This window comes from Nycticebus coucang, chromosome 9 (genome assembly GCF_027406575.1).
Source record: "Nycticebus coucang isolate mNycCou1 chromosome 9, mNycCou1.pri, whole genome shotgun sequence".
Taxonomy (NCBI): Eukaryota; Metazoa; Chordata; class Mammalia; order Primates; family Lorisidae; genus Nycticebus; species Nycticebus coucang.
The window spans coordinates 104,316,560-104,344,305 of record NC_069788.1 but is presented as its reverse complement, the minus strand read 5'-3'; the positions used below and the strand labels follow the sequence as shown (position 1 = coordinate 104,344,305).

General features: G+C 35.4%; 1 protein-coding gene across 1 annotated transcript in view; it reads right to left on the bottom strand.

Moving 5' to 3' along the window:
• Positions 1 to 27,746, bottom strand: part of CEP128 (centrosomal protein 128) — a 428,651-nt gene that overhangs the window by 365,233 nt on the left and 35,672 nt on the right. The window contains exons 5-10 of the mRNA XM_053602694.1: positions 26,861 to 27,022; positions 25,102 to 25,188; positions 16,891 to 17,017; positions 15,648 to 15,766; positions 11,748 to 11,839; positions 7,133 to 7,205 (exon numbers count right to left, since the gene is read on the bottom strand). Of these exons, the coding sequence (XP_053458669.1) occupies positions 7,133 to 7,205; positions 11,748 to 11,839; positions 15,648 to 15,766; positions 16,891 to 17,017; positions 25,102 to 25,188; positions 26,861 to 27,007 (645 nt within the window). The 5' untranslated portion in view covers positions 27,008 to 27,022. The remainder of the gene's footprint in view (positions 1 to 7,132; positions 7,206 to 11,747; positions 11,840 to 15,647; positions 15,767 to 16,890; positions 17,018 to 25,101; positions 25,189 to 26,860; positions 27,023 to 27,746) is intronic.

Below are 27,746 nucleotides of genomic sequence, written 5' to 3'. Positions count from 1 at the left end.
AATTAAAAACAAAGATTGTTATAGTGAACTTTTTGAAAAATATTAAATAATACAAATATTAAGTAATATCCTATAAGATAACATGAAAGATATCAAATTCAGGGAAAAAAAATTTATGAAAGATATAAAATTCCTGTCAGCAAAATGGCCAACTAAAAGCACCCAGCAATCTTCTCCCCACAAAAAAAAACCCTATATTTCAACCAAAATAATTAAAGGAAAGCAACAAAAAAAAACAGAAATCCTGAAGAGCACAATCATCAGGATGGCCATATAGAGGAGGGAAGGAAACACTTTAACTTCACCATTCCATCCCCCTGCTGTATCAGCTCCCCCTGAACCACTGCACACCCTCTCCTGACCCCAGATGCTGGTGCATCCTACCCTTTGGACCAAGCTGAAGTGATGCCCCACCCTCAGGGACCCTTATCTTTCAACTACTAGACCAGCCTCACCTCTGGTGGCACAACCAAAGGGGGCACCCCAACCTCCACGTATCTCATGCCTCTTATACACTGGAGCATTCACACCCTCAGCCCCAGAGCAGATGCAGTACCCTACCCTCTGGGGACCTCAGGCTTCCTGCACACCCCAGCTGTCACACCCCTGTGACATCAGTCCTCCCGTGTACCAGACAAGTTTCCCTCCATACCACACCACAGGTAAGGCAGCACCTCAGGCCCCAGAAGCTACAATGCCCCAGTATAATGGAGCAGTTGCACCTTCCAGCGCCACAGCTGACATGGCGCTATATCCCCAGGAGTCCGTAGGCTCCTCTGATCCAAGTAGCTACAATCTATGGAGCTGAGTAAATGTAGCACTTCCACATCCCTGGGATTCAGAGCCTTTTCTGAGTTATGCCACCCATCCTCCAGAACAGCCAGAATACTGCACCTCCCTGAAACTACACCAGAGATCTAGTGCTCAAGAGGACTACAGGTAATACAATTGTACTAGAAAACAGAACCTCTGTAAGTTGATTCCCCAAGGGACTGGAACAAACTGGTCAACATACAGAGATGGTCAACATAAAAAACTAGGCCTACTGTACATACATGTGGTGCATATCCAGACCATGAAAATTAGGTCAACTTATAGGAAGTGGTCAATGTAGGGAGGTATTCAACTATGGATGTTGTACTGTTTGTGAGATTCATGCTAAATGAGTAAATTTTAGCTGTTCTTGGCACAAAAAGGTGGGGGGTGGGGGTGGCAACTATGTGAGATGATGGATATGTTATGTTAGCCCTTTCCAAACTATGCCAGACCTCATATAACACAATAATTTTCCTGTTCCACTCTAACATTAGAAGATGTCTGACACTTCTTTTGTGCCTCTCATGCTATGACAAGAGGTTAGTGACAATGCTGAGTACGTACTTTGGCCCTCAGACACAGTTGACCACTGGTTATAGCAAGACAGGCGCACAACCTAAGACAGATGAAAAAATGCTCATCATCCTTAATCATCAGAGAAATGCAAAATCAAAACTACTTTGAGATATCATCTAACTCCAGTAAGATTAGCCCATATCACAAAATCCCAAAACCAGAGATATTGGCGTGGATGTGGAGAAAAGGGAACACTTCTACATTGCTGGTTGGAATGCAAACTAATATGGTCCTTTTGGAAAGATATTTGGAGAACACTTAGAGATCTAAAAATAGACCGGCCATTCAATCCTATAATTCCTCTACCAGGTATATATCCAGAAGACCAAAAATCACATTATAACAAAGATATTTGTACCAGAATGCTTACTGCAACCCAATTCATAATTGCTATGTCATGGAAGAAGCCCAAGTGCCCATCGACCCACGAATGGATCAATAAATTGTGGTATACGTACACCATGGAATATTATGCAGCCTTAAAGAAAGATGGAGATTTTAGCTCTTTCATGTTTACATGGATGGAGCTGGAAAATATTCTTCTTAGCAAAGTATCTCAAGAATAGAAGAAAAAGTATCCAATATACTCAGCCCTACTATGAAACTAATTCATAGCTTTCATATGAAAGCGATAACCCTATTACAGAACAAGAATATGGGGAAAGAGGCAAGAGAGGGTAGGGGAGGGGGAAGGATAGATGGAGGGAGGGTAATTGGTGGGACCACATCTACGGTGCATCTTACAAGGGTACAGGTGAAACTTACTAAATGCAGAATATAAATGTCTGAACACAATAACTAAGAAAATGCCATGAAGGCTATGTTAACCAGTGTGATGAAAATATTTCAAATTGTACATAAAATCAGCACATTGTACCCCATGATTGCATTAATGTACACAGCTATGATTTAATAATAAAAAAAGAAAAAGAATAAATACCAAACCAATCAAAAAAAGAAAGAAAGAAAAGAAATAGCCTCTTCATTCTGAGAAACCAACAGTTATTTCAGAATACACAAAGTTTATTCTGAACAGTGGACAGAGCTGATCAGTACTATGGATATTACAAATTTACAAGGAGGTCCTACAAATGGTAGAAAAAACTGTTCCTCTGATTGATAGAAGTTGCAGGTGTGAACAACTACAAAATCCTTCACTCATAAGGAAGAGAGTGGAGAAAAAGTATAGACCTACCTTCTTAAAGGAGAAATCTCACCACTCAGCTTGGGGAAATGTGAGGAATAAAATGTCAAGAAAGAGGGGAAGACCATCAGCTTCTGACACTGAGGAAAGCCTAAATGGCAAGGTGCATTTTATAATGCAAAACAAAACAAAAACCTGCAGTTTGCAGGAGAAGAAACGGGAAAGATGAAAGGAGAGAAACCATTTTCTACTTTGAGACATGCAAGAGGAAGCCTGGACTGTGTCCTGGAGATGGCTCCAAAAAGTATCACACTCAAAAAAGGTATAAACAAAAATTAACAAAAACACCTTTATTATTTTATGTAACCTTAAATTGATAATAAAATCACCAGGTGAGTTCATATTTATGTTTTTCTCTTTTAGAACTGTAGTATAATTACAAGTAATCTACCAACCTTGTTTCCTCCCAAATTAAGTAAGAGTTGGGGAGTATGTGGGTGGCAGAAAAATTGGATTAGAATTAATTTGCTTCACTACCGTAACCTTTCTACCGTCTATATGTATTCCAGAATATCATGTTGTATAGCTTCAATATAATAAATAAAATTTATTTTAAAAAAATAAGAGAATAAATACATTTAAGTTGTTTGGGTAGGGAAGGGAATGTTAGGCAAAGGAGGAGCAGAAATTTGGAGAATGATGGATGTGTCATTATCTGAATTGTGATCGTGGTTTCCCAGATGTGCTTTTATGTCCAAAGTCATCAAACTGCATGCTTTAAATAGGGGCCATTTATTATCAGTTATACCTCAATAAAGTTAAAATTTTTTTTAAAGACTCCTAGATACAAAACCATAAAACATTATTGGAATGATATGCTAAGATATTATGCAACTTTGAATTGGAAAACTCAATATTGTGAGGATTTTAATTTTCTCCAAATTGACTATAAAAACATTATAATTCAATCAAAATTCTTGTTTAATAATTTCACAGGTTCATTCTAAATATAGACAGATATACAAAGAGCAAAGAATTCACAAGACAAGCTTGCAGAAAAAGTGAAAGAACTTACTCTACCCATATCACAGCTAATCATAAAGCCACAGTGATCAAGACAGTAAGACACTGGCATGGGAATAGACAAATAAACCAGGGACTAGGAGTCCAGAAACAGATGCTTCCACATGTGAAATGTTTAATTTATGACAAAGACAGGAAAGGGTGGTCATTTAATAAACGAAACTGAACAAACTGGATATTCACGTAAAATATATTTCCCCTAATTCATACCATAAACAAATACTAGATATTAGATCTTGATGTGAAAGGTAAAACCCTAAGCTTAAGACAGCATAGAGAATATCTTAATTATCTAAGGATAGGGAACAATTTCTTAAGCATGTTAATAAAAAGCACTAACCACAAAAGAGAAGATGGAAAATTGATCTAGATTAAAATTTAACAGCAGACCCAATAAGAGAGTTTTTTTGGTCTTTTTTTTTTTTTTTTTGAGACAGAGTCTCACTTTGTTACCCTCGGTAGAACGTCATGGTGTCATAGCTCACAGCAACCTTAAACTCTTGGGCTCATGTGATCCTCTTGCCTCAGCTTTTCATTTTTCAATAGATGTGAGGGGTTTTTTTGTTTGTTTGCTTTTGTTGCAGTTTGGCCAGGGCCGGATTTGAACCTGCTACCCTCTGTATATGGGGCCAGCGCCCTACTCACTGAGCCACAGGCGCCGCCCATTTTTCAATAGAGACGGGATCTCCTTCTTGCTCAGGCTGGTCTCAAACTCCTGAGCTCAAGCAATCCACCCTCCTCAACCTCCCAGAGTGCCAGGATTACAGGCGTGAGCCACCACACCCAGCCAACTTTGAAAGAAGTAAAGAAACAAGCTGTGAAAAAGGAAAAATATTTATAATACATACAACTGACAAAGTGCTCATATAGAAAATATATAAAGAGCTTCTATAAAATAATAACTAAAACAGAAGCAACATAATAGAAAAGATGCAAACTAGCATTTCAGAAAATATCCAATAGCCTACAAACATATGAAAAGATGTTTATCATCATTAGTAATCATGAAATGCTAAGGAAAAATCATAAAGCAATACCATAAATACCTGTTATAACAGCTATTATCAAAAGGCCTGATAAAAGCGAGTGTTGAAAAAGATGAAAAACAACATGAATTCTCATACAGTTACAGAGAGTAACTACCTTGGAAACCTATTTATTGTAATCTATCAAATTTGCAGTCACCTTGTAATTGCAGTGCATGTAACATACCATCAGAAATGCATGTACATGCACACTAAAATATTGAATAAAATTAGGCATAGCGATATTATTCATGATAGCCTAAAACATGAAATAATCAAATATCTATCATAGAATGTTTAAATATATTGCAGGATATCTATACAATGGAATACTAAAGAGCAAGAAAAATGAACAAAATGGAAGAACCTGACACACATCCATAAGTATCACAATCATAATGAGTAGCAAAACAAGTCAGATGCACAGCACATCCTATGTGATCCTATTTATACAGGAAATGTAAAACGGAAAATTAATCTATAAGGTTAAAAGCCAAAACACTGACAGGGAGGAGTTAGTTAGTGGTCAGGAGGAGGAATAATCAGGAGGAGGTTTCTTGGGTACAGGTAATATTTTATTTCTAGATCATTTTCACCTTCTGATAATTCATCGAGCTATACTCTGATATATGAAACTTCCCATATGTACATTATACCTCCAAATTTTAAAAATTAAACGTAAGAATAAAAAGCTTTATCAGTTTTCCCTTTCAAGTAGCAGGTTACAGTCTAGAATTTGTAAGAATTTAGCATCTTAGGAATGTCAAAAACAATTTTTTTAAACAATTATGAGAAGAGCCAGAACATCTTGTTAGTAAAAGCTACTTTCTTAAATATTCACATTCAGCACTTGTTTAGAAAATATATAAATTAGACAATGGCACAGACTCATTGCTATGTAAACCACTGCAATTAACAAAGAAGCTAGCAATTTGCTACTCTCAGAAAAGACCTTTCGTGAACTTTGAGAAGTTTCAGAAACTTTAGACTAGTACAATTTAACCTGAAGGTGCTATTGGTATGCCTGCAAAAAAGCTAGCACTTCATATAGAAAAAGAAGTATCCCACAACACATTAGATGCCGCATCATCACACACTAACTGCCAAGATTTTTTGTCTGCAACAGAAGACAGATATTATATCTTCACCTATCTAGGGCTCTTCAAAAAGAAATTAGCATAAAAACACAGAAGAAAGATGTTTTTATATAGCCCGATGTTTACTCATACTTTTGAAAAGGGCAAATTTCACTGCAAGATGAGCAATAATGAATTAATCTCATAAAAAAATAGAATATACCCATCACTTAGCACATGCAGCCAATAAATTCAAACTTCAAAACAAACTCAGCATATCTGTATAAGGAATTGTGAACACAATTACCAACGGCAGAAAAATTACCTGTTTTTCTAGGAAATTTTCAATTTGAACAAAATATCTTAAGGAAAAAATCCTGCTAACTTTCCTTATCTTGAACAAAACAAAAGGGATTATGGAAAACAAATAAATACACATTGCTTCTGAAGTTGACAATTGTCTATAGAGAATTTCTATAGACATCTTTCTCCTAAAAAACAAAACCAATGATATTAAGAAATGGACTCTATATGCACTTTATTTTTAACATTAATTCCACCAAGGATAGTGACTTGATAAAAATAAATCACCGAAAAATGAGTGTTAACAACCCATGTGAGATAATGGAACTTGGGAATTAGGTGTATTTTCAACCGTCACCATATCAAACAAAAACAGAGAGCAAGGAGGGCTTTGTAGCGATTGTCATTAGACACGGGAAATGACCTGAAAACAACTAATGGAAAGTCCCACATAGGACTTTCCACTACAAAAGCACTACGAAAAGCATTCTGAATTCCTCAAGTATCATTTAATAAATACTATGGAAGAATCGTTGAGTCAATAAAATTTAAATTATCTTTTAAATAACCACAATAAAAGTCTAAAAATTAAAGCAAATGTTAACTCTATGTCGAATATAGTACCACTGTGATGTTTCAAAATTATATGCCTAAGATTCATGAACATTTTATATAAGAAGTACAAGAACATATTTTAGACAAAATGGCATATACCATCCAAAAGGTTAAACTCTACTAAACTGTACTGTGATTATAACCCAACCAGCCACCATCCTACTCCCACATATGATATAAAACTTTTTTTTTTTTCAAGACAGAGTCTCAAGCTGTGGCCCTGCGTAGAGTGCCGTGGCATCACAGTTCACAGCAACCTCAAACTCTTGGGCTGAAGCGATTCTCTTGCCTCAGCCCGCCAAGTACAAGTGGCCACAACAATGGCCGGCTATTTTTTGTTGTTGTTTTTTTTTTTTGGTTGCAGTTGTCATTGTTGTTTTAGCTGGCCTGGGCCAGGTTCAAACCCGCCAGCCTCAGTATATGTGGCCTGCATCCTACCCACTGAGCTACGGGTGCCGCCAACATAAAACTTTTTATAAAAGAAGATTTCTCACCGCTTCTTGTTTCTGTACTTCATTAAGTTTTTCAGTCAATTCTTCCAAAACCTTTTTTGTTTCAGCATCGGACCTAGACAAAGATTTTAAGTTGAATATTTGAGAAAACACACGAAATTAGTAAAATTTACAACGCAACTATGTCATCCCATAATACTCTAATGAAGTGGTTCTCAAACACTACTGAACATATGAAACATCTGCAGGGCTTGTTAAAACGCAGACTGCTGGACTCCACCCCCAAAATTTTTGAATCAGCAAATCTTGGGATAAGGCCCATGAATGTGCATTTCACAAATTCCTAGGTGGGTGATGATGGCAGTCCAGGGACCAAACTTTGAAAACGGTGGCTATATGGTAATATCACCCTCAATCAATAAACATGCTATAATATCTCCATTTTTCATTAAGAAGAAAGGAAAAGAAGGAAGGAGAACAAAACTCTTGATCTCATACCTTGTCTTCTAGCAATTTGTAATTAAATTATATCAGTGTGCTGTATAAATTCTAGCCTCACTAATTTATCTCCTATTACCTTTCCCCCATCAAATTAATAACATACATTATAAACAAATAGCACAGAAAGACTTAAACAAAAAGAAAAGAAAAAGCCTTTCTGTCTCACATGTTCTGACCTCTAGCTCCACTTTCCTCTAGCAACCACGTAAAACCATTCCCATTCTTAATTTGTTTGCTGGATACTTTCATAATCTTCAGCTACAGACATGTTTTTATTGACTCCTCTTGAAATACTGAGCTACTCTCCAATTAATTTTTTGTTTTTAGTTCTTCTAGGGTCACCCACATAATTTTACATAATATACATTATTTATACATCTCATGAATTATTGCATCATAGTCAAATTGATGTTTTTTGCTCACATTCTATCATGCTCAGATTTTAATCAGCTTCACATTTGGATCACAACATTTCCACACTTGTGGTTTTTCTAGGCTTTCTCATTGTTTTTGGCCTTCTATTTTCCTCCCACTTCTTTCTAAATCGTCTATGAGCTAGTTACTCCATTCTTTAAGACTACATTCTTCACAAACAGAATTTACTGTCCGGCGTTCATTTAGAGTGAATGCTTCCTGGGCCCGCTACGTGGCTGCCATTCTGGAGTCACTGTCACTGAATTCCTAGATTAGTTCACTATTTCTTACAATATGTATCTTTCTCTTGTTTTGGTTACAATCTTATTTTATTAATACTTGTATGTCCTTAAGAGGTTACCATAAAAAGGTAAATTTTCTAGGACTCTGAATCTCTGGAAATGCCTCTATTTCACCTCTTTCTTGGCTTTTATGATCCCATGCTCTCCTGGATCTCCCACAGTCATTAGCTGTTCCTTCTTAAGCCAGCTCTTCCTCAAATTAAGACCCCTAAATATTCAAACTCTTTGGCACTCAGCACTGTCCTCAATGATCTCCCTATAGTTTCCCTCATTCCCATAGTTCCAAATGTCACTTTTACATGCTTAACCACTCTCAAATTCACAGCTCCAACATAGACTTCTCCTTTGAGCTCCAGAGTAAATATCTAGCATTTGGATATTTCATAGGCATCTCAAAACTAAAATATCCATGCTAAACTCTTTATTTCTACCCTTCACCTACCATATCTACCAGTCTTCCATTATCTCAGGAAGTGAAATTACATCATCTACCCAGTTACTTAAATCAAAAATCTTAGAGTTGTCCTTGGTATATTCTCCCTCATCTTCTATATCCAATCCATTACCAAATCCTGTGTCTTTGCTTTCCAAAATAATTCTGAAACACACCTCTGTCGGTCTTTCTCTTGCCATAATTCTAGTCACACCATCAACTCTTATATTTTCATGCAACAGACTTCCAACTTGCCCTCCTTAAATCTGTTCTTCACACAGCATCCAAAGTGGTGAGTTTTGAAGTAAACTTTAATACTTTCTAAAAGATCACTTTCCAGTATATTTTTATTATTCAATGTACTTTTTACAATAAATGTCAAAATGTAAAAAATTAAATAAATCCAGTCCTTATGAATCAAATGGAAGGTTAAACCTTTTAACTTCCCACCCTGTATTTTAATAAGCATGAGTTAAGGATCTGTGATACAAGTAATGTAGAACTGGATCCTAAAATTTTATTCACCCACAAAGTTAAACCACCTCATTTCACAAGAAACTGGACTCTTCTTTTGAATTAAATAAAGTTTTTCTGTCTCACAAATTCTCTCTGCATCACAAAGACTATCACCAGATGGTATCAGCCTATAGATCAGAGGGTCCCAGGCCAACGATGCACATTCAAACAACCCTTAAAACTAATCAACTAAATCATTCCTGTAATTTCCCATGTATCTTCTTACAGGACAACTATTTCCTGAAACTCATGTTCTTAATGCTTAATTTATACCTTCCCTTGAAATGTGTAAAAGCTACATAATAAAACCATTCCTGAGAACTCACATATTAAAATGTTAATGCCATTTTATTGGTTTTATCAATTTGTCAAAAAAAACTAAGTATTAAATTAATTTAGCCTTAACAGTTTAAAAGATTAAAAATATAGCTCAATAATATTAAAAGATTAAAAATATAGCTCAATAATATTGTTCACAATTCAGGAATTTAAATGCTTTATTCATAACCACTACATATGAAAATGATTTTGAACCACAGTGTACTATAAGTGGTAAACAGCAGAGACTTTGAGGACGTATAGCCTAGATTTGATTCTGACTCCACTACAGCCTTCCTGTTTGATTTCTGGCAAACTGAGTTATTTCATCTTTCTGTGCCCATTTCTTCATCCAAAAAATTGAGAAAATAATAACGACTACCTCATAGGGTTGTTGCAAGAGTTAACCTTAAATTTGCCTAGCATGAAATAAGTTCAGCTATAGGTTCAGCACCTGTAGCTCAGTGGTTAGGGTGCCAGCCATATACATGGGGGCTGACGGGTTCAAACCCTGCCCAGGCCTGCTAAACAACGACAATTACAACAAAAAAATAGCTGGGCATTATTTTGGACACCTGTAATCCCAGCTACTTGGGAGGCTGAGGCAAGAGAATCACTTAAGCCCAAGAGTTTGAGGTTGCTGCGAGCTGTGACACCAGTGAAACTGTATCTCAAAAAAAAGAAAGAAAAGAAAAAGAAATAACGGGCGGCGCCTGTGGCTCAGTTGGTAGGGCGCCGGCCCCATATACCGAGGGTGGCGGGTTCAAACCCAGCCCCGGCCAAACTGCAACCAAAAAATACCCAGGCGTTGTGGCGGGCGCCTGTAGTCCCAGCTACTCGGGAGGCTGAGGCAAGAGAATCGCTTAAGCCCAGGAGTTGGAGGTTGCTGTGAGCTGTGTGAGGCCACGACACTCTATCGAGGGCCATAGGGTAAGACTCTGTCTCTACAAAAAAAAGAAAAAGAAATAAATACTTAATTATTAACTAATAAGTACTAGAAATAATAGTAGCAGAGTCTTTTATTCTTGTTACTAAATCTCTTGCCTTCCTCTTCTGAAAGCAAGTAATTTAAGCAGACTATACTTGATATCCACAGATTTAATATTTTTAGTTTTGACTCTTTTCATTGCAGCAACACAGAATTGGTGTATAGTACAGTTTATGTAGCTGGAATGTGGTAAACAAATTTTAATTCGGCTTTCTTATTCCCTAAGCTTGGCTGTACATAGATTATAACTCTTAAGAAGGTATAAAAATCTATTTTTCTTTTTTAGAAAAATATAATCACCTACCACTGCCTATTATGAAAATGAAAAAACAGTGAAAAGGTTTTAAATTAACTGATAGTTTTGGGGAACATTCTAAAATTGATGAAATTGATAAACTGGGCAGATGTTAACACTGACTTTTAAAGATTTCAGGTAAAAACTAAAGTATCAGCTTCTACAACGGCTCATGTCCATTAACAAATTCAACACTATTTTTTTTCTGCAATCGCAAGGATCAGTCTCTGTCCTTCTCTCCAATGTACTTTTTTGTTTTTTGTCTGAAAGAAACTGGCAACATTATAATTTTTTTTTTTACACAGAGTCTCACTTTATTGCCCTCAGTAGAGTGCCATGGTGTCATAGTCCACACCAACCTCTAACTCTTGGACCCAAGCAATTGCCTTGGCACAATGCCCAGCTATTTTTAGAGATGAGGTCTCAGTCTGGCTCAGGCTGGTCTCAAACCTGTGAGCTCAGGCAATCCATCCGCCTTAGCCTACCAGAGTGCTAGGATTACAGGCATGAGCCACCGCACCCAGCCTTAGCATTACTATTTATAGTTATACTTCTAATTAACCTTCAACTATTTGTGTAGCACATAAGAAATAACACTGCTTGTATATATCTAATGTATTTTTAAAGCTACTTCTTTGCTAAGCATTTACAATGCATCTCTCCATAATGTTAGCATTCCATTCTATGAAGTTAAATATTTTTAGAAATATGAAATTAATTATTTTAACAGTGAGTCATTCGCTTTACATTTGAAGTGTTTTATTAATACATTTTAAGATCCTAGTAAAAACACAACACTGTTTTTTAAATCTAAGTAAACACAATGATTACAGAAGCTAATTTATTCTCCTAGTAATTTATGCCCCCCATGAAAACCATCCTGCTTTTACCGGCTTCTTCTGGAAAGTTCCCTGTTGAAATCATCTCCGAGTCGAACTTGTTCACTGCTGAGGTCTCGCAGGGACTGATGAAAAGCATGAAGCTAGTAAAGGAAAAACACAGTTATCCATTTCGGATGCTATTGAATTCTTCCCGGAAGATTTACTAAATGTACAAATAAGATCTTGCTCCCTTGCAATAACGACCAAATTCTATAATCTTATTAAGAAAAAAAAAAAAAAAAACAAATGCCTATTCTGAAAGAAACCTTCTTCTTCAAAGAGAAGGAATTTTTAAAAGCTATATATAGAATTAGCCATCACATTCTCTAGAGTGCTGCAATCCCACGCTTTGTACATACTCTAAACAAGTTTACAAGCTTTTTCTGTAAAGGGCACAATAGCAAATATTTCAGGCTTACGTGCTGTGTCATCTCTGTCACAATTACTCAAATCTAACACTGTAGTATAAAAGTAGCTATAAACAAATAAGCATGGCTAAGTTGCCATAAAACTTTATTCTACCCGTCTATACACCTTAGTTTCCCAACTCCTGCTATCGATAAACTCTTGCCCATGTACACCAAGAACCCAGGATGAGAAAGCACGGAATAGCACCATTCATAAAGAGAACACAGGGAAAAAAACCAAAGGGACACCACGAGTGGGACAGAAATAAACAAACTTCAGTATATTCCTTCAGCAGGATCTCATAAGCATTGATGAAATGCTCAAAGCTACCACATGACTGAGGCTGAATGTCAAAAACAGGACATTAAATAAAATAAGCAAATCACAAAAGATTGCAGTAGGATTCCTTTTATATAAAGTTTGAAGGCAGGCAACACCGAACAAGATATAAGCAGTAAATATACATTTTTAAAAACCAAAACAATGATAAACAAAAAAGTTAGCACAGTGGATACCCCTTGGAAAGTGTGTAAAGAGGCCTGCAGGTGTGACCATTCTCTATTTCTTTGCCTGAGTGGGAGTTCCATTATGTTTATTCTCTCTCATTATTGTACCGTTAATTGTAAGTATATATGATACATATGTATTCGTATGCTATAATTTAAAATAAAAATGTATAAATCATACAGACTTGCAGTAACAACAAATTGGTTCAACAAATGCACATTGAGCAACTAATTAGTGTCAGCTACCAGGAAACAAGTGGCTCACATCTGGTAAAGGAGACAGATATGTAAACAAATCACAAAATTCTGTACCAAGAGCATTAAGAGAGTACACAATCAAGTAAAGCAAAGGGTCGCCTTAAGAAAATAGAACTTAAAAAAAAGAAGAACAATAAAAAGAAGGGAGTGTAGTAGTACAGTAAGTGAACAGGCCATTCACTTAGGATTTGCCTCCAAGATTTCCCAAGTTGCAAACCAGAACCCTAGGATTCATCCTTGTTACCTCCTTTTCATTCATTTCTACCTTCCCCACATGGCTATCTACTCAAGACCTTTCAATTTTATCCACTGAATAGTTTTTTCATTCTATCCCATTCCCTCCAATTCTATTTTTTCCAATCCAAGTAACCAATGATTGACACCCAGAACACAGCATGTGTTCCAAATTGGCATGCTCACATTGACTCCATTTTCTATGATTCAGCCCGGGTGAGCTTCTCAAAATAATTTTGTCAGCCCCTTACAAGGATCTGCATGATCTCAGCCCTTTATACTTGTTTAGACATGTCACCTTCTCTAAATTGTTCATAGGTGCTATTGTCCCTTTTGCCAAGCTTTTTGTTCTGATTGGAGTAACTCTTACTCAAACAGGCTTTCTTCTGAGATCTTACTCAGATCTCAGCTCAAACAACCTTTCTTCAGGAAGACATCCTTAACTGGGACAGGTCCCTCTTCTACACATTCCTATAGCCTTATGATTCTTTCCATTATAGGATGCATATCAAGTTCATAATTATGGGTATATTTATGTATTTGATTAACATCTAGCTCGCCCTCCAGATTATAAATTCAATGATAAGGCAAGCTTTGAACACCCAATCCCAAAACTACCAAAAGAAAAAAGGTCAAAGTCAGAAATCCTCTACCTCTTCTCTAATTAACTTAGCCACCCAAGATAACAAAGAAAAAATTTCAGCTTGGCAGAGAACTTTAAAGAAGGAGGAAAAATATATATATTCATAGAACCAATACTTCAGAAATCTTTAGTGAATAGATAAGGTATGGAATTTCTTACTTAATAGAAAATGGCACCACCAATGATTCAATAACTAGAAAAATATTAATGGTAGAAAAATAAATGAGTTAATCACACAAAGATTAACTTATTGATACTAAACCAAACTTGGCAAAATAGAAAGTAGCTGACTTAGCAGGACTTAGAGTAGAATGAGCACCTGAACAAGGAAAGAAACAAGGAAACATGCCCAACTCACTTTTAAATGTTCTACAAAATACAATCCTATGTAACAAAATTCAAAATAAATGTATAAATTCATACATTGAAAATAAAATAGTCTACTTGGACAAGACTTAAATTCTTACAGAACCATGAAAGACTCTGCATATCAAAAACAATCTTAAACAAAAAGAACAAAACTAAAGGCAGCACACTTCTTGATTTCAAAACATTATAAAGTGATGATAATCAAAACAGTATGGTACTAGAATAAAAATAGATACATCAATCAATGTAACGAGACCAAAAAGCCAGAAACAAACACACACATTTGCAGTCAACTGATTTTTGACCAAGCTACCAGGAACATACAAGGGAGAAAGGACAGTCTCTTCAATAAATGGTGTTGAGAAAACTGGGTATCCACATACAGAAGAAGGAAATTAGATACTTATTTTACACCATATGAGAAAAACCAACTTAACATGTATTAAGGGATTAAATATAAAGCCTGAACCTGTAAAACTACTAAAAGAAAAAAAGTCCAATTAACCATTGGTTTGGTCAATGATTTCTTGGATACGGCTCCAAAAGTACAGGCAACAAAAGCAAAAATAAACAAATAGGATTACATCAAATTAAAAAAACCTCTGCACAACAAAGGAAACAATTAACAAAGTGAAGAGACAACCCACAGAAGGGGGAAAAAATATTTGCAAACCACACATCTGACAAGGGGTTAACATTCCAAATATATAACAACAATTCAATAACAAGAAAACAACCCAACTTTAAAGTAAGCAAAGGATGTAAACAGACATTTCTCAAAAGACAAATGGTCAATCGATACATGAAAAAATGCTCAGTATCATCAAACATTAGGGAAATCCAAATTAAAACCACTATTACCTCATGAACGTTAGAATGACTTTTATCAAAAGATGAAAAATAAGCATTGGAGAGGATGCAGAGAAAAAAGAACTCTTGCACACTGTTGGTGGGAATGTAATTAAGTACAGCCATTATGGAAAACTATATGGAGGTTCTTCAAAAACTAAATATACAACTACCACTACTACATGACACAGAAATCCCATTTCTGGATATATACCCAAAGGTACTGAAATCAGTGTGTCAAAGAGACATTGGTAATCTGGTGTTCATTGCAGCTTTATTCACAATAGCCAAGATACAGAAACAACCTAATTATCCATCAACAGATCAATGGATAAAAAAATGTGGTGTATATATATACACACACACATAATAGAATTCTAAAGTGTGTCCCAAAAGTCACCCCAAAAGTTGCCATACGTAGGGAAAATGGGAAGTATAGCTAAATGTACTTTTATTTACAAAATTTTACAAAGTATTTACAAAATACTCTAAGGTCATTTCCTTAGTTAAAAAAAAAACTCAATGCAAAATTTCTGATGATCAAATTCTTGGTTAAAATATAGCCTTAAAGTTCAAGTGTTAGTCATTTATCTAGAAATGTAAGGAAATGATACATATAAATTACAGAATGATACAAGGTACCTGGACCACATCATCAGTATCCCGAACAAATCGCACACCAGATCTGGATCTATCACGTTTAGTACCCTGTGGCTCTCCATAGTCCTTGAGAGGTGATGTAGGTGGAAAACGATGGCTCTCTTTACAATTGAAAGAAAAGAGAGGGGATTAAAACATGCATGAGAAGCAGCAGACTAAAATTTTACTCTGTACGTACACTCCAGACATGGATATACATACACATGTGCCCTTAACCCCAAACCCAAACTATTCTCAAGTATTTTCCTGTGGCCATAAAGTTCCACAGAACTGACACTAATCTTTATCTTAAAGCAGAAAAAATAACCTGAAAATGGAATATGTCAAAAGTTCCAATTTGCTATACTTTCTAAAGAAACAATATATTTGCATATGCAAAAGTAATAAACTGCTCAATATAAAAATTGACTCTCTAATATACTAATAAAACAGAATATTTCAAATAAACTAATCTAAAATCTGAACAGTACATAAAAATAAAAACCTACTCACTACTAACAAAAAGTGATAGTGTCCAATTTTTCTTTTTTTTTCTTTTTTTTTGCAGTTTTTGGCCAGGGCTGGGTTTGAACCCACCACCTCTGGTATATGGGGCAGGCACCCTACTCCTTTGAACCACAGGTGCCACCCAATTTTTAATCATTATCATAACCAACCACAAAATTAACTATGTGAGGTACTGATGTTCAATCTTATCTGTATCACCTCCCTTAACTGCAGACTTTTCAATTCAAACATGAATCTCAGTGCTATAGAAAAATATAAGATTAGTTAAGGCAAACTATGTATTATAATCTTTGATCTAGTCATTAAAATCTAGTTGGACATCAAAACTAACCTGGTCTTAAGAAGTATCATAGGATATTTCATAAGAAATTTGAAAAACAATTGTGCTAGGACAAGACGTATAACCAGAAAGTATACCATATAGTAAATCTTATTTGTGTATTTGTTTTTAATATTCGGCAGCAGACAATTAAATCCAATTTTGTCAGGAAAAGTTCTGTGTGGTCTGCAGAGGCTGATAAAAACAAAATTAATAAAACAACACAGACCTTTTACTATATTTCAAAATACGCACCATAAATTCCTTAATAATTCCATCTCCATCAAATCTATATGTTATATATGAGTTGTATTTCTCCAAGTATTAAGTGCATTCAATATTTACTACAAAAATATTTTTAAAACAAAAAAAGAGTATTCTAAACACTTGAAGCATTACCTGCCACAGGGCCACCATCAAGGTCACTTGCACTCAGACTTGTAACAGAAAGACTTCTCCCACCTGAGTTTCTCAATAAACGTTGACTTCGAAGTTGGTCTATTGATTGTTCCAAGCTTTCTTTTAACTAATTTAAAGAATATAATGAAGGAAGAATTATTCTTTTTAAAGAGCTTCCAAACACAAATAGATTTTAAAAGCTATTATCTGAAATGTCTGGGTTCCAAAAAGAATTTATAACAAAGTTTGAACTAAGTTATGTTAAGAAATTTTTAAAAATTAGTAAACATAAATATTTTAAGAATTGACAGGTCGGCACCTGTGGCTCAAGGAGTAGGGCGCCGGTCCCATATGCCAGAGGTGGCAGGTTCAAACCCAGCCCCGGCCCAAAAAAAAAAAAAAGAATTGACAGTATCTCTCACTATCTATTTCATCTTCTGTTACCAGAATATGGAAGAGACGTCTAGTATCTAAAGACTTACAAAGCCAGACTGCAATGTCTATTTGATGCATCACCCATGCAAACAAACATAACAGGCTAACATGAAGGAAGAGAGTGTACTGTATGCAGTTACTTACTTACATTTAATAGGCCTGTGTATTTTTTATCATGTCATAGATATTTCATTTTAAAACTACTGAGATAATTTAAAGAAAGATTTGGTTTTGCTTCTAACAGGAAGTCAGGCTAGGGTCAATAGCAATCCCAAATCACCTTAATCCAGTTAGAAATTGAAATCATTCAAAGATGGGCTTCTGTCCCCAGGAAGGCTTATCTATTTTCAATTTTTCCTTTTTTCTTTTTTTTTTTTGAGGCAGAGTCTGGTAGACTGTGGTGGTGTCATAGCTCACAGCAACCTCAAACTGTTGGGCTCAAGCAATCCTATTGCCTCTGCTTCCCAAGTAGCTAGGACTACATGTGCCCTCCACAATGCCCAGCTATTTTGTAGAGACAGGGTCTCACTCTTGCTCAGGCTAGTCTCCAACTTCTCAGCTCAAGAAATCCACCTGCCTTGGCCTCCCAGAGTGCTAGGAGTACAGGTGTGAGCCACAGTGCCCAGCCACTTCTTTTATTTTCAATTCACCATTTCTCCCAAACTATTGCCCGCTGGGGTCTACAATTAAAACCGGAGGGTCCTGACCTCTAGTTTTTGTCTCCCATAGTCCTCTTGAATTGATTAATAACCCTGATCCTACCCTCTCTGTTTCTAACTCACTTCTGGAATCAGCTTAAAGGTAGAAAAAAGTCCCTAATATAAAACTTATCCTCTGGATTTCCTTTTTTTGGCAGATCCTGACTGCAAAATTCCTCACTGCCTTAGTAGTTCTCTGATGAATCCATGGTATTATTTTTTATATATTTTCATGTTTCCACTTGTTCTCACGAGAACTATTCCCAAATAATCTTATCTGTTAATGCTAAACATAGAACTTTTTATGTTGGTTTATTTGTTAACAAATCCTAAGCTGTAACTAAAAGCCAATGATTAAAATGAATCTTCACAGGGACATATGCTTCCTTCTACAAAAAAAAAAAAAAAAAAAACAAGGCCACCATGGAACTTACAGAAAAATAGTGCATAAGAAGAGAAACAAAACAAGGACCCCAAGATTAAGGATGAAAAAAGGTATTTAAAAATTAATGATTTCAAGAATAAGATAAAAAGTATCTATTTGGCAACCTCATTTTAAAACTCTAAAAAAAATACACTTTAAGCCATTAGAGGATGAATAGGCTGATTTATACAGTCCAAAAAATGAAATGTAAAAATAGATGAGTGAAGTCTATACTTTTAAATTACTCCTCCACGCATTATGGCACAAACATGTTTCTCACTGAAGACATAAAACTAAAGTAACAGAATTTAAATCTATATCCAAAGTAGTAATAACACAATAGGCACTGTATAAAATCTAATCCTGATATATGAAATTACTTTGATAATTCATAAAATACAAAAACAAAGAGATAAGATATGAAGTCATAAAAATTGTTGTAGACTCTTTAGGATTGTAACTCCTAACTAGATACAAAACAAAATTAAATAAAAACAAAATATTATAGCCGGGCGTCATGGCGGGCTCTTGTAGTCCCAGCTCCTCGGGAGGCTGAGGCAAGAGTCTCAGCCCAGGAGTTGGAGGTTGCTGTGAGCTGTGATGCCACAGCACTCTACCATGGGTGACAGACTGAGACTTGGTCTCAAAAAATATATATATTAATAAAACTCAATTTAGCATTAATTTTCCATGATATGTGATACTATATAGCTGACACTAAATCAAGTTCAATCCAGAAATGTGGTACTAATGACAATGGTACAAATTCTTTCTAGCCTGGGATGACTACCTCACCACATTCCAAGTGAGGACTCCATTTTCCCCTACTTTCGCCTCTCCAAAATCTGCAAAATGGTCATGATAGAAACTGATATAACAGATTTTCAGTGCAACTTTGCATCATTTACAAATTAGGCCTATTCTTCTACCAATACTTTTTTAATATTAGACTAAACAATTGAAGCATTACTATTATACACCAGTATGAATACAAATAAAATTTGGGCCTGAAATTGAATGAAAACATTTGTTTATAGGGTAGTTTATCCATATCTTCAAGACATGCCATTGGACTAGGGAGTAAACTTGAGTAGGCTCCCTCTAGCCAAAGATGAAACAATTTGAGCATTAAGACAAACTCCAATGGACTATAACACATAAAATATGTATACAATTGTGAGTTAACAGCAGTACTCAAGAGGGGAAAAATCATTGGTCATCACTAGAGGAGGTAGGAACCCAGCTAATTGTGTTAGAAACTAGTAAATGATGAAATGATAAAACTATAGAAGCTTTGAATTATCATAAATATAAAATATCAAATTTTTAAATTCTCATATAGATCTCTGAAAGCCCTGTGTCTCTATTTGGAAAAACTCTGATTAGAAACAAAATGTAAGTCAAGGTTAATGATCTGATAAAAAGTTATATAAAAGAAGGACTGACTACATAGCAACTCAGAAGTATGAATGGAAATCATGTGGGCAACAATGGGAGGAAGAAATTTAAAAGAGACTCTAAGAAACTAATTCTCAAGTTCTGAAATACTTGTATATTTACAAAAAGAAAGTCTTAATAGAATTTAACTTTGATTAAAATCTCTCACCAATAGACTCATACTAGTTAAAGTTAACAAAAGATTATGAATAGCTTTTACCTTTGGGACAATTAGTGATCCTCAGCTAGGGAGGAAGGCATGAATATCTTCAGCTTTAGGATATTTCAAGTGGCTGTCTGGCTTTAAACAACTAGCCTTATCCTTTTGTGTTGTCACTAAATTGATTTGACAACTGAAACCCATTAATTAGAAGGGAAAAACCTGGAGTTTATTATTTAACATCCAACATTCTTCTAAAGTTCCCATACTAGCTGGTAAGAACCTATCACTTTCAAAGGGAAATTTAACCAAAGTATTTAATTAGAAAAAAATTACTCATTAATGCAAGTCTCTAAACTGTAATATTTCTACATTTTGGTCAATCTTTACCTTAAAAATGAGCTTTATTAATTTGCTGATTTGAATCAAGAGACCTGAATTTTTCTTTTATACCCAGTTTTTAAACCTCATCAGATACAGCCCAGTTTCCCCTATAATTTTAACAATGACTCAATGCCAATTCTACCTCAGCACTAGATTTCTTCCCAACTCTGTTTCTGTATTTGTTCCATCTAACTTTCATTCTAGACATTGTACTAGCTGTACATGGATGACTTCTGTGGCACTGGGCTCCAAAATCTACTTTTCCAAAATCTACAAAATCAATATACAATTACAAGGCCTCACGATTAAGTTTGTGAACCTGCTACAGTGCATTTATGGTGGCAGCACTGTATAAACAACTCAGTAAGGTTTCCTAATCTTGCTATATCACTGACTCACAGGTGTGCTTGTGCCAACCTGTAGCAGGGTCTTACTGAATGATGATCATTATTGTTGTTGCATATTTTTGTGTGCCATTGAGAGAATGTCAGATCTTCAATTAGAGAAATGAACAAACATTTATAAATATCTTATTAAACTTGGCAAGAGTGGAACTGAAATCAGGGCTATGTTCAAGTTTATGGAGATAATGCCTTGAAGAAAATGCCAGTGTACAAATAGATTAAACGCTTTTCTGAAGGGAGAGTAGGCATCACTAATGAAGAGAGGTCAGGGCAGCCAGTCATCAGCAGAATTGATGAAAAGATTGACAAAGTTCATCAAATTGTACATCAAGATTGTTGGCTGTGAGAAGTATAGCAGACCAAGTAAACATCGACGGGGAAACAGGAAAATCTTAACTAAAAATTTTGGTCAACAACTCATGGCTCTTGCATCACAATAATGCACTGGCTCACATAGCTCTATCTGTGAGGTAGTTTTTATCCAGTAAACAAATAACTATATTGGAACATCTACTCCCTATGATTTTTTTCTTTACCCAAAGATAAAGGAAATATTGAAAAAAGACATTTTGATGACATTCAGGACCTCGAGTAAATCAACAACAGCTTTGATGAGCATTCCAGAAAAAGAGTTCCAAAATTGCTTTGAAGGGTAGACTAAGCATTGACCTCAGTGCATAGCTTCCCAAGGGGAGTACTCTGAAGGTGACGGTAGTGATTGACATTCAGCAATGAGGTATGTAGCAATTTATCTAGGATGAGTTCCCTAACTTATCAGACCTCATATATAACCCTTTATATTTTGAATCCAAAGTCCCAATTTTCAGGAATATAAATCCAGAGTATCATAAAAGTTTGAGTAACCATGACTGAATGAGGTAAATTAGTCCTGAAGCTGAATTTTAATTAAAATAAGATCCTACCCTTGGCTCTGTCACTTATACCTAAGGGACCATAGACAACTTAGTAACTGTTCTGTGACACAGTTTTCCTATTTTGAAAATAAGGATACTAACTGTATTTATCTTATAGGGTTGTTTAGGGAATTAAATAAGCTAATGTAAAAAAGTACCAGGTATACATCAAGCTTATGAAGAAATTCCCAGAAATGATGAAACATCAGGGACTTCATATGATTCTTTAATACTGTCAGCTCCTCACTAAGAAGCCTTCACGTATTATCATAGAAGCAAAAAATTAAATTTAGGGTTTGAGGCTATACAAATTCAAGAGAACAGTGAAATCATGTCTATTTCAAGGTCAAAAAAGCAACCCAACATGACTCATGACCCTAGATTTTATAAGACCAACAAGAACAATTCTCACATTTCCCTTTTCGGGGGTGGGGTGGGGTGGAAAGAAAACATCTCACCAAATATTCATATTTACAAACTCTTCCCCTACCCAGGGATACACTGCATTCACAAAGTTAAATCTGAAGAAAATAAATATTTAAATGCATATATAAAATTTATATTCATTCTCTAAGAATACTTACTATATTTAACAATAGAATAATTTTTAAACCTAAGTTAAAGAATAAAAGTTCCTGTCCTCCCCTAGTGCAAAAGATTTCATTTTCAGGAAATCTCTTTGTAAGTTAAAAAAAGAATGTTTATTTCAACTAAGCAATAGATATTCAGCATGGTGAAAATTTGTTAAGGATTGGTTAAAATAATTATTATAAGATGTTTAAGAAGGAAAAAAAGCTTGTTCCATAGCCATAGGATTTGTAAGTTGCAGTTTAGTCTCAAAAAGAAAAAAGTCACTCTCCAGGGTTGCTTCAATTTAAAAAAAAAAAAAAAAAAAGGATAATTCTACCATTTACTTTAGGGACTTGAAAATTATAAATAGATTCAGGAAAATCACGTCACGCATGGCACACTTACAGATACCCATCTTTAGATAGGAGGCATTCCATAGTAGCAAATATTGTAATGTTAAGAAAGCAATTTCAATGAGGGGCCCATCAGAATCCCTTGTGAGAAATACACCTTCAGAGTTACTTGTCTTCTCATACTGGCAGGTGTTCCCCCACGTGATCTCTGGTGGCAGGATATAAATCACTGCTGTATTGCAGGACTGTAATATGAGGCAATGAGTGACAGCTCTCTGGTATGCTGGAGGGAAATATCGTTGAGAACCCACTACAGTGTGTCCCACAAGTCTCCATAGCAATGGATATCTTGGAATGTGTTCACCGCGAGTGGGAGAGCAGAAGTGTTCATGTGTGCATAAAAAGAAGTGGCCCACATGTAGAGAATATTTTGTAAAAGTTAATCTGGGAAATTACAAGCAAAATTGGGAGCCACCAGAACAAACAGGGGAAAGTGAGGGCTCCCAGAATGTAGTAATTGCAGGAAGCCAGGGGTCCCCAGAATAAAGAATCTACTCCCTATGATTTTTTTCTTTACCCAAAGATAAAGGAAATATTTAGATAAGAGAGGAGGTGAAGCCAGGTGTCCAAAGCCAGACCCACCTGTGTGAGATGGACCTAGGACTGTACCTTTTACAAATAAAGGTACATTTAGCTACAACTTTAGGGCGACATTTGAGATATCCTGTATTTTAACAGAATAAGGATTTGGGAAAACTAAGGACGAAACTCTACATCAGACTAAGAACAGCCTAAAGCAAAAAGAAAAGCTCTTACTCTCCTGTATCTTATTTTTCATGAGTGGCTTTGCAGACTATCTGTTAAGTTTACTTCCCATGAATAAAACCACTCCCCCAGGAGAATTCAGTTATTCTACTCTAGGCCTACCACAGAGACTTAATACTACAGAACATATTTTATATTTTCAAGGTTTATCTGGTTTATCTATCTAGAAGTTTCTATAATACATAATTTCATGTCCCAATTGCCTGATTGGAAATTTACTATCATAAATTCAGCTAGGAGTTAACAATAATGTTTTCAATTTTTACTAATAAATTAAAAGGCAAAGACTTGATTAGCTTAACAAGGTAATTAACCAAAAACATTTCATGAGCTGCTAAAACATACAAAGTCTATAGCTCCATCTGTCAAATACATCATAAATCATAAAAATCCTGTAGGTACAAGAATGTCCAAGCTTATTTTCTAAATGAAAATAGTAGAAACCCTGTGAGAGAAGAAACATTTCCTGTGCCTGAGCAATTAGCTTCCAATTACAAGTGAATAATGATGACTACACTTTTACTTTGCAAAAAGAAAATAAGCCATCAATCACAACTTGAGAGCTATGTGACAGTTCAGGATAGCACAGATATAAATGTAATATAGGCTTTTTCATCACAATGTATGTATACTTATCATCAGAAACATGAAGGAATAAATTTAATTGGTTTTCAAGAGCTTACAGAAGATGAAAAAGCAAATTCCAAAGGAAGGAAAAATAGAAAGATAGAATTAGAGAAACACTAACTAAATGTATGGTATACATTTTATTCCAGAATTCTAGGGTATCTTTCCTTCTTACATCCCCATATGAGGTAAGTACAAGAAGTTGGCATATCCTTGAAAAGGAAATTCTAAAATATCCAGCAATTTTTAAGCGCACATATTGTTTAGCTCAGAAATTCCACTTCCAGTTATCCTACATGGCTGCCAAAAAAACAATGTGTACAATAATAGTCATTGCTACATTATTTACAATAACAAAAGAAAAAACTAGACACATCCATCCTATAGAATTCTATGTATGTTCAAAACAACAAGGTCACACATACAACTAAAATGGAAAGGGATGGAACATGCATTATGGAATTTTTTTTTTTTTTGGAATTTTTTAAAGTTCTATTATATTATACTTTATATATAATTCCACTTACAAACAATCATACATATGTTTGTATGTGCATATAAAATGTTTGGAAAGATACATAAGAAGCTGTCAAAATTGTTACTTCTTTTGAGTGGATAAGGGGCTTTGAGAGAAAAGTTTTATTTTTTTTTAAAACAATGAGCATGTACTACTTTAAAATAAAATATCCTTAAAATTCCTAACTCCCTATAAAAGGTATCAATGGCCCAAGTTTAGTAAGTGTCTGTTTATGTCCTGACTTCCCTTTCTGACTTAAAGCTTTCAAATTCAATAGACTTGACTCTACATAAACTGGTTGTCAATCCATCTGACAAGCTAACCTAAATTTAAGCTATAAATAGTAAAGTGGGTTTAAAAACTAAAGATCTTCACAAACGTCTTCTCCTTTATCTCATTTCCCCACTTGCCAACAACTGCATTCCCCAAAAGAGAATATACAAACATATGTAAGTGTTCTCACGTGTTCTATAGCACCCGCCTGTCCATTACTATACTCTCGGTATTGTCCAAGCATCTGGTCCACTTGTCGCAGGTTCCGACTGGTGTCCTTGAAAGCAAATGGGCTCTGTTAATTGTTCCAAACATTGTTTTCCCAGTCAATCTTGGTAGTATGTCAATCAGCTAAGTTAACAGTTTTATAGATAATTTAATTTATATCATAGTTAAATTGGATATTAATCTACTTCACAAATATCAAAGAAATCTAAACACCAAGAAAGATACTGAAATAAAACTGCAGTTTACTTGTGTAAAATCTGAAGCACATAATTTAAATCTTTATTCAAGGTTGCCTAATAAGTCAGCAACAAAACCATAAATTGAAAAGAAGCCTCATTTTCAATATGTGGACCTCAACTAATTCATACTTTCCTTACAGAAAAGAAATCCCAAAAGAACAAATCTACTAGATTGTGCACAAGAGAAGCAAATCATTAGAATCAGTGTCACTCCAATTACTACATCACCTTAGAACTTGATAAAAGGGAAAAGAAAGTATCCTTTTACCTTAAGCTACAAACAATAAATTTAGTTCTAATCACAACAGAAATGATTCTCACCTAAGCATGCTAGGTTTCACCTAAGAGATTAATGGAAGAATTTCTTTCAAAAACATATACTTATTAATGTACCTAATTGGTGGGAAAGTACAAGAATTCATACTCCAAAATTATATTGTTATCTTAGTTTAAATACATTTAAAACAAATAGACCTTCTGATTTTCAAATGATATCATGGCTTCACCAAAAATTATCCTCTCCTTATCTAAGCACACTAATCCAAAGCAATTAAAAGCCAAAATCCAGGCTTATCCAGGCTACAAAGTAAGGGATTAATTAAGAAGGAAATAAATCCCTTTTCTGAGTTTTCTTTTTCCCAGTGTAACTATGTTCCCCTTCCCCATCTCTTTTCCCAAGCCTTTTCTATGGAAAGGGTGTAAACTGCCTCCACCAAACACTGTTAAAAGTTAGCCTCTAAATCAAAATGGCATCCGTATAGCATTTATCCACAGGCAATCTACCTTGCCAAAATACAGACAACTTCTCTAAAGGTGCATGCCCAGAAGAAGCTCAACTACTAACAGTAATTTCTAAGGGTTTCACTCCCATGATAATTTATTTGGAAATATGGCTTTATCCCCAAACTTTCTCCACAACCTATCATATATTTCCAATATCTTTACTGACGTTAGTGGGCCTCAGTGATTTCCAAGTCCTAATTCCCAGGACCTGTATACATGTACCTTATGTGGCAACAGAGATTTACAGATGTGATTACATGAAAGCCTTTGAGATAGGGAGATCTTCCTGGATTACTGAGTAGATTCAATGCAATCACAAGCATCCTTAAAAGAGGGCGAGGGTGGCAGGAGAGGTAGAGTGGTGTGATGTGAGGACTCTGCCCGTCCCTGCAGGCTTTGAGGATGAAAGCAGGCCTCGAGACCAGGGCAGCCTCAGAAGACAGAAAAGGCAGGAGAACAAGATTTCCCTTAGAGCCTCCAGGAGGGAATGCAGCCTTATCAACACCCCGATTGTTAGTCTCACGAGACCAATGTCAGACTTCTCACTGACAGAACTGTAAGATAAGTTTGTCAACATTATTTTAAAATATTAGTTTTGTGGTAATTTGTTACAGCAGCAAGAAAACTAATACGGTGGCTGAAGCTATCACTCTGCTCAAACTATTTAAAATCTATAAATGCAACCGCTGTTACACTGACCTGTAAAGTACTTGTTATGGTGTTGACCTTCTCAGTGACTCCTACCGCAGGACGGCTTCCAGTTTCCCTGTGACCTGATCTGGGAGCCCAGCGACTGAATCGGTCGCCATAGCGCAAGTGGTCTGACTCACTGGACGATTCTGCCATTGATTTATAGGAATCCTTCAAAATAAATCCAAGTCCAGGTCAGTCAGATGGTAAAAACTGGGGGAAACAGATTAATTTATTCACTTTTTGATCTTTTTAAGTATTTATTACTTCAGTTCTTTTCTATATTAGTAATTTCTACATATAGAGCTTACCAACAGAAAAAGTCACTTCACCATGTAACTCCCTTTACTTTTTCTGCTTTAAAAGCAATTCATCAGACATGTTTTTAGTGCTGTTTACAACTCTAAATAATAATCCCTTAGATTGTGCAATGCTTCCAAATTCTAAAAGCATTTCACGTACAATACCTCACTTAATCCTACCAACAACACTGTAAGGTAGAGGAAAACACAAATAGTCAAACCTCAAAGTCTGACCACCTGAGGGACTGTAACAAACTGGTTAATATACAGAGTGGTCAACATAAGGACCTAGGCCTACTGTACTGATACGTACATGTGGCGCACGGCAGGTCTCTTAAAATTAGTGCAACTTAAGCAGGTGGTCAATATAGGAGGTGGTCAACTATGGAGGTTCTACTATATTTTCTAAAATTATGATCTTGCAAGTGTCTTAATATTAGTCTGATAAGAACACTGTATCTTTAAACCTAAAAATACAGCACACACACAGCATGACCTGCAATAAGAGAATCCCATTCAGTGTACAGTGAAAACTCTCATGTATCTTAATTTAAAATATATTAGAATTTAACAAGTGGTGTAACAGAGGTACA